This window comes from Vombatus ursinus, unplaced genomic scaffold (genome assembly GCF_900497805.2).
Source record: "Vombatus ursinus unplaced genomic scaffold, bare-nosed wombat genome assembly UNPS02014797.1, whole genome shotgun sequence".
Classification (NCBI taxonomy): domain Eukaryota; kingdom Metazoa; phylum Chordata; class Mammalia; order Diprotodontia; family Vombatidae; genus Vombatus; species Vombatus ursinus.
The window spans coordinates 14,335,815-14,349,749 of NW_020954575.1; the positions used below are offsets into that span (position 1 = coordinate 14,335,815).

General features: G+C 42.8%; 1 protein-coding gene across 1 annotated transcript; it reads right to left on the reverse strand.

Moving 5' to 3' along the window:
- Positions 1-5,460: 5,460 nt before the first annotated feature.
- On the reverse strand, positions 5,461-11,123 carry NME2 (NME/NM23 nucleoside diphosphate kinase 2). Its single transcript, XM_027870346.1, has 5 exons — positions 11,002-11,123; positions 10,528-10,657; positions 8,673-8,774; positions 6,766-6,878; positions 5,461-5,819 (listed from the first exon to the last, which is right to left on the reverse strand). Exons 2-5 carry the CDS (start codon positions 10,651-10,653, stop codon positions 5,702-5,704), a joined length of 459 nt encoding a protein of 152 aa, XP_027726147.1. The 5' UTR covers positions 10,654-10,657; positions 11,002-11,123; the 3' UTR covers positions 5,461-5,701.
- Between the last annotated feature and the right edge of the window lie 2,812 nt (positions 11,124-13,935).

The window sequence follows — 13,935 nt, forward strand, 5'->3', positions numbered from 1 at the left end:
CAAAGACCAAATAAGAAGCCATTGCAGTAGTCTAGGGGAGAGGTGATGAGGACTTGATCTAGGGTGGTGACTGTATAAGTAGAAGGAAACAGACAGATGTAAGAGATGGCGTTGAGGTAGAAACAGCAAGGTTGGCAGTGTCTTGGTATGTAAAATGAAAGGGAATAACACCAAAGAAGGGTGGGCCTGGCAGGAAAATGATCCTGTGGGGTCATGCAGGGAGGCATGGTCTGGGAATGATTCTGTTTTGCCCTGATAATCTTAGAAGAGAGGAAGCACAGTAAGGCAAGGAGCAGGGGCAAAATTAGTTCACATAATCCAAGTTTGCAAATTGACATCTATATCTATACAAACAAGGGCGTGCTGGGAAGCAACGGATACTTGAACCTCACTCTTATCTGAACTGATCAAAGGAGGGAAAAATACTTACCCACACACACACACACACACATAGTTGGGTACCAAAATATATATATATATATTACTCAACAGGGAGAGAAGAGTGGGGGAAATTAGAGGGAGAGTAGATTAAGAGAGGGATAACAAACAAGCAAAACAAACTCCTAAGGATGTACAAAAATATTTATAGCTTTTTTGAGGTGACAAAGAATGAGGTGACAAAGCTGAGGGTTTCTCTATAAATTGGAGAATGGCTAAACAAATTAAGGTATATGAATATGATGGAATACTACTGTGCTGTAAGAAATGAAACCATGTGAGAAGACTTATATGATCTGATTGCAGAGTGAGGTGATCAGAACCAGGAGAACAACTGATACAATAACAACATTTTAAAGACAAAAAAACTTTGAAAGACTTTGGAACTCTAATCAACATAATGACCAACCATGGTTTCAGAGGACTGATGATAAAATATGCTACCCACTTCCTGATAGAGAGGTGGACTCTGCAAAATGAAACAGATACGCATGCACTTGCACAGACAAGCATATATATTTGGACATGGCCAATTCTGGCAGAAATTAGCTTTAGACCAACACCTCACATGATACGCACCATACGTAACATATCACAGCAGTGGAATTTAGCTCCAAATAGACACAGTACTTAATATAAAAGGTCACATCATAAATTATAGAAACAAGGAAGAAATTTTAATTGAAGATCTGTGGATAGGTGAATCATTCATAACCAAACAAGGGATAGAGAAGATCACAGAAGATAAAATAGACAGTTTTGATTACATAAAATTGAAAAGATTTGGCACAAACGAAACCAGTGTGGCTAAACTAGAAGGGAAATAGTTAACTGGGAAAAAATGTTTGCAGCAAGTTTCTCTGATAAAAAGAATTTTGGAGAGGCAATGGAGAAACAGGGGCATTGATTAATGTTGATGGAATTGTGGAGTGTCCAACCATTTTGGAAAACAAACCATCCCCCAAAAGTCATTAAACTTTCAACCCAGCAATAACTCACTAAGCCTATATCCCCAAAAAGATCAAAGAAGGAAAAGAAAAAGTCAGTACATACAAAAATATTTGTAGCAGCTCTTTTTGTTATGGTAAATAACAGGAAACTAAGGGGGTACCCATCATTGGGGAATGGATGAACAAATTATATGTGGATATAGTAGAACACTGTTGTGCCATTAGAAATTATGAAAGGGGTTCAGAGAAAACCGGCAATGAGATAAGCAGAACCAAGAGAACCCTAACAGCCATGTGATATAGACAACTGTGATAAGCTTACAATCTCTTGATCAAAGCAATGACGAACATCTGTCCTACCGAGGGGGCAAGGTATTCAAGATAGAGAATGAGACATGGATTTTTGGATGCTGAATTTGTTTTGCTTGGCTTTGTAAATTTGCTGTAAGGGTTTTTTCTCTTTTTTTATTTCAGATCTGGCCTCAGATACTAATTGTGTGACTCTTAAGCAAGTTGCCACCTCTGTTTTCCTCGGTTTCCTCAATTGTAAAATGTGGGTCCTAACAGCACCTACCTCTCAGGGTTCTTTTGAGGTTCAGATGAGAAATCTGTAAAGCATTTAGCATAGTACCTGGCCCATAGTAGGTGCTATATAAATGCTTATTCCATTCCCTTTCCCTCCTTAATTGGGAGAGTGGTTGAAAAAATTAAATGCTTGTTAATTGAAAAACAAATAAAAGCAATTTGGAATTATATTAAAAACCATTAAATTATGCATGCCCTTCAATCCAGCCGTATTACTGCCACTACTAAGCCAGTACCCCCAAGAGATCTAAAAGATTTCCCTCAGTTGGGGAATGGCTGAACAAATTATGGTATATACATGAGATGGAATACCGTTATGCTGTGAGACAGGATAAAGGGAACAGTTTTAGGGAAACCCGAGAAGACTTGTACAAATTGATGCCATGAAAAGTGATTAGAACCCGGAGTACAATAACAGCTTTTTAAAGACAAATAGCTTTGAAAGACGTAAGAACTCTGATCAACACAATGATCAACCTTGATTCTAGAGGACTCAATGAAACAGGTTACCCAGCTCCTGACAGAGAAAAGGGTGTTCTCAGGGTGCACTATGCATATTTGTTACAGAGGTTTTGTTTTTCTTTTGCAATGGGGCAAAGAAAGTAGGAGTCAGAAAAGGTGAATTTTGATCAATTTTTTAAAATTTTTTTTTTATTTTAACAAAAGCAATGTATAACTATACTCATAAAGTTACCAAATTGTGCAACCCTTTGCCCCAGTTATTCCACTACAAGGCCTATTTTCCAAGGAGATTTAAGGGGTGCCCTGCAAGTAGGGAATAACTCATCAAATTATGGTATATGAATACAATAGAATACTTTTATGTCATAAAATGATGGCAAATGACTTCAGAGAAAGTTGGGAAATCTTGTATAAACCCATGCAGACTGAAGTGATCAGAACCAGGAAAATAGTTTATATAATAAAAACAATACCATAAAGATAAACAACTCTGAAAGACTTAAGATCTTTGATAAATGCAATAACCAGTCACAAATCCAAGACTGATGATAAAGGATTCCATCAAATTCCTAAGAAAGAGGTGATGGACTCAAATATGAAGAATGAGACATATACTTTTGGACATGGCCAGTGGGGGAATTTGTCTTCACTGTGCATATTTGTTAAAAGGGTTTGGTTTGGTTTGGTTTGGTTTGGTTTTAATTAGCTAACCAATACCTGACAGTGCCTGACTATATATGCAGTGTTCCACACCTAGTGCCCCACTTCCTGCAATACACAGAGGGAGGTTTTTCATGTCTCTTGGGCACTCAACATTCCAGATCAACTAGATATTCCCAAATTTCCATCTAGCCCCACCTAACTCACTTAGAATTTTCTTGACCTTAAAATATTCCCACTTACCTCTCCAAACTTCTATTACTTTCATGAATTCCTTTGCTCACCAAACTTAACATACCATCTGCCATGTCCCTTCCCTTGCCTATCGCTGAAATTCCTTTCTTACTTTCCACCTTGTAGATTCTTCAAGGCTTAGCTCAAGTGCTATCTTCAGGGCCTATTGGAACTCCCCAGTTGTTAGTACTTTTCTTCCTTCTGTATTCAGTTATATTCCCAGTAGAATTTAAGTTCCTAGAGGACAGAGACTGGGTTTTTTGTTGGAAGTGCTTTATGCCTTGTACCAAGTAGGCACCTAAACATGTGGTAAATTAGTATCTCCTGTTACATTCTCATCTCTGATGATGGGGACTACATAATACAGTGTTTTGCACATAATAGTTACTTGGATTTAATTAGCCACTATTCTGCTTCCTATATAACTTAATTGGTTTTGAGCTGTTCCCCTGGTGAATTAAGTTTCCCGGGCTAGCTTTCTTTTACTGTCTCAAGAGTTTTCATTCTCATTCATGTTATTAACCTGTTTAAAGTTTCCATGCTAAACCAGACACTTTATCTAGTTCTGCTTGGTAATTTACCAATTATTTAGTTGTAGAACCAACTTCAGAAGCACTCAGGTAGGACTAAGATTTGCAGATTACCAACATCATTTCCTTAATCTTCACAACCCAATGAGAAAAGTGCTATTATGTCCCCCTTGCCCCTTCATTTTGCAAGTCACTGAGTGCCAAGGTTAAGTAATTTGCCAGTAGTCACCCAACTGGTGGGGTTTAAACCCAGGTCTTTCTTGATTCCACATCCAGTACTTGTACGTCAGGCTCTCTCTTCTATTCACCCAAACCTCATGAACTCGAAGCTTGTTTACTCACCAGAATATTACCCTCACCACTGTCCCACAGTGGACCCTTTGTCCAAGACCCCAATTTATCTTTTCCCACGAAGCCCAGCTGAATTCCTCATAACATCTTTACCCTGCAAACACTAACTGCTTATCTTAATTTTGCACTCACCTATTAGTGAATTAAATACAGGCACTATGCTAAATGCTTCGGATGCAAAAACACCACCCCCCTCCACACCGTTCTCAAGATTACATTCTAATGGAGGAGATATATAAATATAAATCAAGATCCATCAATGAATGCAAAAAAAAAAATTATTAAATGCTGTGTGCCTAGCATTGTGCTAAGTTCTAAGCATACAAATAGAAAACAGAGAATGGGAAAAGCCTGGAAGTCATATCAGGGTGCAATGCGGGGCCAGATCAAGTCAGATGACATGCCTGGGATGTGAATGACAGAGGCCAGCCAGGCAGATACTAAATCTTGGTAGTCCACTGTCTCCCTAGGAGTAAAGTTGATAACTTCTTATCTCCAAGTCATGTGCAATCAAGCACCTTGGTTCTGGCAGCCTCAGATGGAGAAGTGGGGAGGGTGCCCTGGGTGGTGGCCCAACAGTGGAAGGGAACTCACCTTTTGACCTGAAAAGGCATCCTGCGTAAATAGGTATTTGAGTTGTCTTGAAGCCAGAAATTGTAAGAGACAGAGCATTTAGGCTAAGGGATGGCCAACACAAAAGGCAACAAGGCGTGTCACCTGCAAGGGACAGCAAGTTCCTCTCCAGGGAAGAAGCTTACACTAGGAAAACAGTTAAGTAGACAAAAAGAGGACTTTATATCTGACCCTACAAAGTCAGTGCTACCGAAGAGCAGGGGTGACATGATCACTTAGCCTTTAGAAAAATCCCTTTAGCAGCTATGTGGACAATGGACCAAAATGAGTGGGGACTAGAAGCAGAGACCAGTTCAAGCTGTAAGCAGGGAAAGGAACCCATACAGGCTATGACAGTAGAAATAAGAGTGGCAAACCACTGTACACATGGAGTATGATGAGCAATAGTACAAGTTTAATATTAAGTGCTCAGCGCTTGATGGAGAAAGGGTATAGATGAGCTTCCTTGTACTAACTGGACCAATTGAAGTTGGAAGGAAGCAAGCCAGCAGAGTGAGTGTTGCAAGGGGACCTACCTGTATGTGAATCCCAACCTGTCAGTTGTGTGACCTTGATTGGGCAAGCTATCATGAATGCAACATGTCAGGGTTTCAATTAACTTATTTAAAATCCAGAAGTTTTCAACTCAATAACCACACAAGATTGCTTTATTGAACAGGATTACAGGGTTGTTTTAGAAAACAATGGTTCCAATTCCTTTCAATCCCCTGGCATGAAATGTTGTATTCAGGGATGGAGACATACAGACATACAGACATACATACACACACACACTCTCACTCAGTGATGAAGACATAACACACGCATACCACAGCTACTAAAAGGAGTAGGTCCAGTCTAAATCCACTTTTAAAATCCTTATTCATAGACCCAGTCATGAGCACAAGACTTATAGTCGACCAGCTCTTCAGGCTTAAACCATAAGCTGATCTCCTTCTCAGCACTTTTTACAGAATCACTGCCATGAATGATGTTCCTAAGGAAATAATAATTATCAGTTACCATGTTGTAAACAAACAATTAACAGCTATTTAAAAACACCAAGTGTTTCTAGTACCCCTCAAGTGAGACCTGGTGATTCAGGAAGTCATATTGCTTAGAAGAGCAAGTAGTGACCAACACCCATTAAGTGTGTTTGTTCATACAAGTAACTACACTAATGCAGATTAGATTACCCAAACTGCCAATTAACAGAATCCTTGTCACAGCATCTTTACTGCTGTCATTAAATTCCTCCTCCCCCATACCCCCTTAAGGCCAGTAAATGACTCCTTCCCAAATTTTAGCAAATGAAGGGATGCTATCTCAGACCTTCCAACCCTAAATCTATAATATTAAAAGGCCTGCCTAGACACAGATCTGGCTAAGAGAGCATGAATCCTCACCCAACTCCCTCATCATTTATGGTTAGGAGAATAGAACCAGCATGCTGATATTTAAGCAGTTCCCTTGCATATTTCAATCTTATAAATTGGATTATTTTAAATGCAGTAGGAAAGGTTGCTACTGTTGAGGGTTTTTTTTTTTAACTCCCAATTTTTTTCAGTGATGGGATATAGACTGACCTTACGATTACATCAGTATAGAGAACTCCCTCTATCAATGTAGACTGGCACCTTCTCTGCAACTTTTTAGTCTCACTGGGCAGAGTTGCCCAGGACACTGAGAGACTGTGTCTGGTCCAGGGTCACAAAACCAATCTGTGTCAAAGGCCGGACTTGAACCAGGTATTTTGGTTTCAAAGCCAGCTCTATCAATCACTATACCCCACCTCTGAGGATAGTGAACACTGCCTACTTTGTCAGCTTTTTATAAACTTGGATTTTCATCCATCAGGGTTATATACCCTACATATAAATGTAATCAAAGCAATGGAATTTTTTTACTCCTCAGCGAGGGGCCTTAAAATTCCCAGAATTTACCTGCCAACTTGAATGCAGAAGTCCCCACGAATGGTGCCTGGCTTGGAATCAGCAGGGTTGGTCTCTCCCAGCATCACTCTGCCTGTCTTCACCACATTCAAGCCCTCCCAAACCTCCATAGCAAGGAAAGAAAGGCAAAACAAAAAATTCACATTAGGTTTATGTTCTGACTAGTCATGGTACAGAGTAGCCCCTGGCATATAGACAACCTTGTTCCCAACATTATAGTTATAAAGAGAAAAAACAAAACAATCCCCAACTCCTTATCTCAAGCAGGTCCCTATCTAGTTTGGGAGAAAAGAGAGAATGAGTGGTGCTTGGGATAAAGCACCAGCCCTGGATTCAGGAGGACCTGAGTTCAAATCCAGCCTCAGACACATAACAGTAGCTGTGTGACTCTGGGCAAGTCACTTAACCCCAATTACCTCACCAAAAAAAAAAAAAAAAGAGAGAGAGAGAGAGAGATAAAATGACTTGAGAAATACAAAACTTCAGAAAAGAATACACATCGGTAAAAGAATGAATAGTGATTAGCCTAGGATGGAATGATAAAGAGTAAAGATGAGTTTTGAGCAGGGTTTTAAAGGGATGGTGGCACCAGGTAGGGAAAAGGACAGAGATAAAAAAAGAAATTATATGAGATCACCAGTTCAAAATTCACATTTTAATGATGAAGAAATTGAGGCCTAGAGTCACACAGCAAAGCTAGGAACTGAATCCAGGTCTCCTGACTCCTAATCCAAGACTCCTCTCTACAAGGCTTTCCTTGATTTCTGCAGGTAAGGCAAGTGCCACCTTGACAGGCCAGTCTATGACAACCCCCACTCAGGATGTCATTTGCTTATTGCTTTCACTTCCTCCAAGACCCACACAGGTGGGATATAATCGATGAAAAAGCAGCCTACCATACTGTTCCCTCCATTTTCTCTTCCTTTCCACATGACCACCTTGAAAGTATGTTTTAATTAGAACTCAAAATTATCAAGGAAAAAACTTCTAACAGCAGCCTTTTTGGTGGGCAGCCAGAATCCAAAGAATGAAGCCATTCAAACCATACTCTATTTTGCCCTGGTACATCAGGTCATTTTTGTCTTCTCTCCTTTTCCTAAAATTCAATCACCTTTCCTAGCTGCACCCGCTAAAATGAGAGAGCATTACAAACACACTGTAAGCTCCATTCCATTGGGAAATAGTCTTATTGGAACTTTTTATTCCCCCTATAAAATAAGGTTCAAATATCAACCCCTTACATGATTCCAGAGGACAGAAGATGAAGCATGCTACCCACCTACTTCAAAAGAAGTGTAAAGGTATGAAGCTAGGTGGCACAGTGGGTAGACAGCTAATCCTGGTATCAGAATTCTAGAATCAGAGTTCTAATCCAGCCTCAGACACTAGTCACTTAACCTGTCTGCCTCAACTTCCTCATCTGTAAAATGGATATAATAGCACTACCTCCCAAGGGTTGTTTTGAGGATCAAATGTTTGTAAAGATCTCTGCCAACATTAAAGCACTATCTAAATGCTAGCTAGCTATTAAAATGCAAGATGAGACAAACTGTTGGACATGGCCAACGTGGGAATTTGTTTTGCTGGTTTATGCAATTCGTTATGAGGGTTTTATTTTTAATTGTTCAACTGGGAAAGTAAGTAGAAAGGATAGAGAATAAATGCTTGTAAAATAAACAAAATATAAAAATTTAATAAAATAAAGAACAGTAGCAATTCTTGGTAACCCTAAACCCCCAGTGTCTTTGCACCCAGCAATTGCTCTGTTAAGTCTTTATTGAACTAAATCACATAATGAAGAATAATGTAAGGCAAAGGCTTGTAAGCTAGATTTTAAGGCAAAGTTCCTAGGAAATGGTAACCCAGTAACCCTTGGCTTCAAGCACATAGATACTTACCATGGCTACAACAGGCCCTGAGTTCATATATTTCACAAGCCCAGGGAAAAATGGCCGGTCCTTCAGATCAACATAGTGCTGTTTCAGATGTTCCTCTGAGGCCTAAGGGCACATAATAATGGGGGTTACTAGAGGAAGACCCTGTAGTCTCCCTATCCAAGTATGAGACGGGAGAAGAGGAAGGGAGATTAACACCACTTCGGCCAACAAGGTGTTTTCTAAAAACTCGGGCAAATTCAGCATCTGCATACAGATAAATCACCTATATTATACTCTGAAGGCAGCTGGGAAAGGAGGAAGACATCACTCTACACACTGAATCAGGTAGTCCATAGGGCAACAACCAGGATTATGAGGGGATATACAAAAATCCATTCAAGGAAACATAACTAACATGGAAATTTTTTGTATGACTTCACATTATAATCGGTATCATAATGGTTGCCTTCTCAAGGGGTGGGGAGGAGTAGTAAAGAAGAGGAGAATTTGGAACTCAAAATTTTAAAAAGGAATGTTAAAAAAAATTTACATATAATCAGGAAATATTTAACAAAATAAATAAAAATATATTTAAGAATGGTGGGAAAAATCCATTCAAGTAACTGAGCATGTTTAGCCTTAAATGCTTCAAGTATTTGAATGGCTGTCCATTTGGACAGGTAAGATTAAACTTTTCTTTTTACCCTGAGGGTAAAACTAGTAGAAGCCAATTAGAGAAGGAGATTTCATCTCAATACAAAGAAAAACTTCTGAACAGTTAAGACTGTCAGAAAGTGGAATGGTCTGCCTTCCCCTAGACTCTAGCGCCTAGAGGCACTGGTCTGGGTCCCCCTCACCAGGTTACTACCTTTCAGGGATACCAGAAGGGACTGCTGTTTTATGTACATACAGGTTGTGTCAGATTGCCTCTGAGGGCAACATCTCTTAAAATTGTTTACTCTGAAGATTTTGACCAGCCCCGGACTTTGTAACTCCAACCCAACCTCACTTAACTATTTTCTTTGATAACATGGTCCACTAGTTACTAATCCTATGAATCCAAGCCACGTGGGCAGACATTTTGTTGTATACAACAAGGCAGAATTAAAATATCTGAGTATTTCAGGAAAAAGAACTGCAAAGGCTTTAATCCTCCATAAAGGTTTCCTGCCATGAAGATGGAGCATTTGAGTGACCAAGGCTTGATTTTCTCTCTCAGCTGCCATCCCTAAGGTTGAGGGAAGCTAGAGACAGGTCTGAAGTGGAAGAAGGATCCTTATGGGTCACAGAAGGAGAGGGACAAATCACCTTAGCCAAGGGCATCTGTCATTCAGCCAGCTGCCCGCCCCCCGGAAGGGAGAAGGCCGTCCCCAATCAGCCCCCCCCTCCCAGTAAGGGACAGGAAAGAGTTGAAGGAGGAGCAGAAAAAATGGCGATCAGGCTGGGTGGTTTGGGTTTTCTTTTTTCCTCCCCCTTCAGTACATTAATTCATAAAATTAGAGCACAGAGACTCTTCAGCTCTGATTTCAAAAGCATGCAGATAAGCTGCTGGAGACAACCGGGAGTAGCCCAGAACCTCTGCATCCCCACCGGTGGCTGGGTGTTGGCGAGGAGTGTTCTCAAGGGAAAGGGCAAAGAATGGGCTATGCCTGAGGTCTGGGGGCGCTTTGAAATATCTACTGACCATTCTAGGTCACGGACTCCTCGGGAGTCTGTGGACTTCCCTTGTGGACCCCTTCTCAGAATAATGTTTCTAAATGCATAAAGTACATGGAATTACAAAGAAAACCAATAATACTGAAATCCAGTTATCAAAAGAGTTTTGAAAAACCAGGTCCCAGAGGCTTGGGGAAGGGGGAAGGAGGGGTCCCCTTACCCTAAGGAGCTTCATGCCCACGAGGCGGAATCCCTTCTGCTCAAAACGTTTGATGATGTCCCCGACCAGGCCTCGCTGGACGCCGTCGGGCTTGATGGCAATGAAGGTGCGCTCGGTGTTGGCCATGGTCCTGCATGAGGAGAGAAGACGGCCGGGTCAGGCAGCCACGTGGGACGGCCTGGCCCAGGGTGGGGCGGAGGGGACCGCGGGGACCGCATCTGCCCTGCGCCCTCCCCCCTTCCGGGGTCCTGGAGGACCCCTCCCCCGGCGCCCCGCCGGGCTCCACGTGGCTCTCCCGGAGCGGAGGAGCAGCTTCCGCTCGGCCGGGATTCCTCCCCTTCCTCCTCCTCGGTTCCAGCCGGCGCTGGCCCGGCCGGGCCCCAGACGGGGGAGACGAGGGCAGGAGGGAACGCCTGCTGGGGCGTAGCCGCGGGGACGGCAGCAAGCGGGGAGCGGGGGCCCAGCCGTCCTCACCAGGGAAGCTCAGGCTGGAGCAGGAGAAACGGGCGGCTGTGACTGCGGCGCACGCGGCGGCTGGAGCCCGAGGAGTCCGAGGAATCCGCACCTCACGCTGAAGCCCAGAGCTGGGAGGCCCGAGACCGGAGCCCAGAGCCCAGAGCCCGCCCCCATCGGCAGGGGGCGGGGCCTGGGAAAGGGGCGGGGCCGGGAAGCAGGCAAGGGAGGGAGAGGAGAGGGGGAGGGGATAAGTGAAGGGAGGAGAGGAGGGAGGGGGGAACAGAGAAGAGAGCAGGGGGGGAAGGGGGAGAGGATGGGAGAGGAGAGGGAGGGGCAAGGAAAGGGGAGGAGGAGGGAAGAGAGGAGGAGGGAAGAAGAGAGGAGAGGGGAGGGGCAAGGAAAGGAGAGGAGGAGGGAAGAAGAGAGGAGGGGGGGAGGAGGGGGGGGGGGGGGGGGGAGGGGCAAGGACAGGGGAGGAGGGGGGGGAGAGGATGGGCGAGGAGAGGGAGGGGCAAGGAAAGGGAAGAGGAGGGGAGTCCATGGAACTGAAAGGTTGTCGCTGCATCAAAGAGTAAATGTTGGGGAGTAAGGTATAAGAGGAGTGTAAAAGTAGGAATCAAGGGGGCAGTTAGGTGGCGCAGTGGATAGAGCCCTGGCCCTGGAGTTAGGAGGAACTGATTTCAAATTCGGACCTCGGACACTTGATACTTACTAGCTGTGTGACCCTGGGCAAGTCACTTAACCCCAATTGCCTCACAAAAAACAAACAAAAAAAAAAGTAGGAATCTAGGTGAGCTCAGAACACTGGCCTGGAGTCAGGAAGACCTGAGTTTTAATTCCGCCTGACATTGTTACTAGCCGTGTGACCTTGTAACTGCAGTAATGCACTGGAGAAGGAAACGGCAAACCATTCTTTTATCTTTGTTAAGAAAACCCAGTGGATGATATTAGCATGTTACGGTCCGTGGGGTCAGGAAGAGTCAGACACCACTGAACAACAACAATGGTAAAAAGAAACTAGGTTCTGAAGGCCTCTGAAGACCTCTGAACGTGAAGCAGAGGGTTTCATCCTGGAGGCAATAGGGAGCCACTGGAGTTTATTGGGGGAGAGGTGGCATGGTGAGGTCAAGGAGACGTATGATACGATCAGACTGGTCCTTCAGAAAATCACTCTGGTGGCTCAATGGAGGATGGATTAGAGCTGGGTCCTGAGGCAGGCAGGCCCACAAGCAGGCTATTGCAATTGTCCAGGCATGAGGTGATGAAGGCCTGAACCTGAGTGATGGCAGTGTCAGAGGAGAGGAGAAGGCATATTCGAGAGAGGTTGCAGAGATTAAATCAATAGGCCTTGGCAACAGCTTGGATATGGGAATTAAGTAATAGAAGAGTCTGAGAATGACTCCTAGGTTGTGAGCCTGGGGGACTGGGAGGATGGTTTGCCCTTGACAGTAACAGAAAAGGTAGGAAGGGGTAGTGTTAGGAGAAGGGTAATGAGTTCATTTTTGGGTACATTGAATTTAAGATGTCTACTGGACATCCAGTTCCAGATATCTGAAAAGCAACTGGAGATGTAAGAACAGAGGTCAGCAGAGAGGTTGGATTAGGAAAGATAAATTTGAAAATTATCAGCATATAGGTGGTGACTGAATCCACCGGGGCTGATGCAATCACCAGTTTCCTTGCCTAGGATTTCCCTCCACCAATGAACTCTTAAATTCAGTTCCTACCCTTTTGGATTTCCAGCAGTTGGATTCCCAGCTGTTGGCACAGAGCCCATACATGGTAGGAATTAAATGCCTGTGGATTGATTGGCATAATATTAACCTGGGAGAAGGAGTGGGAAGGAATTTCTGAGATCTAGTTAAAGTTCCTTCATTTCACAGATGGGGACTAAGTCCATGAGTAGAGAAATGGCTTCCTCAAAAATACACAGCTGGGAGAGGCAGGGATAGAACCCAGGTCATTTTTCACCACACCATGACCATTCCAACCTGCCAGAAAGAAGGGGAGCTGACTGTGGTGAGAAAGTGGGACTATCGAGTCGAAATGAGGGTTGAGCTAAAACTCTGAGATCTTTTTTACCTCTAACCACAGATTGGCCCTTTTCCTATCTCAAGGATATTTTTCTGTCAGTTTCCAGTTCCTGGATGTCTGAGACAACCTCCAGACAGAGCCCCATGCTTGGAACCCAGAGAGACCACAGGGCCACTGAAGGAGACCCAATGGCTTTCCTAGGGGTCAAGAAGGGAGTTTCACCTGTAATTTTTCTAGTCCTGAGTCAACTTCAGAAGTAAGGCCACTAGTACCTACAGAGAGAGCTCCTTCCCAATTCTCTCTTCCACTCCAATATACCTATTGCCAGGCACCTTGGAGCAGGTATACCTACCTACAGGAGTAAAACCTGGCCTTCTCAAGGGAAGGGACTATCTTTTACCTTTCTTTGTATCCCCAGTGTCTGGCACACTATAGGCCCTTAATGTTTACTGACTGACTCAGTTATTTGAAATACAGATTATTCTGTGTATAAGTAGGAGTCTGCTTCTTGGGGGACGGGGAATGATTAAACAAATTGGGGCACAGGAATGTAATGGATGATTGACATGCAGTTAAAAAAATTACAAATAAGAATCTACAGAAAGACAGGAATATAAATGATGCAGAATGAAGTTAGCAAAACAAGAAATATATATGTATATAGACATACAAATATATACACATGTATGTATACATACATATATACTGTTACACAGTGGGGGTGTTCTAGTTACATTGATATAATCGTGTATATAGATTTTATTTATAGGATGTTATATTTATTTTATAGAAATTGTATTTATTCACTTTACATTGTTATATATAATACATGTACATAATTACTATAACAACGTAAATAAAACTCAAAACAACTCCAAACACTATGCAATTATACTAAGCTTGACACTAGAGAAGAGT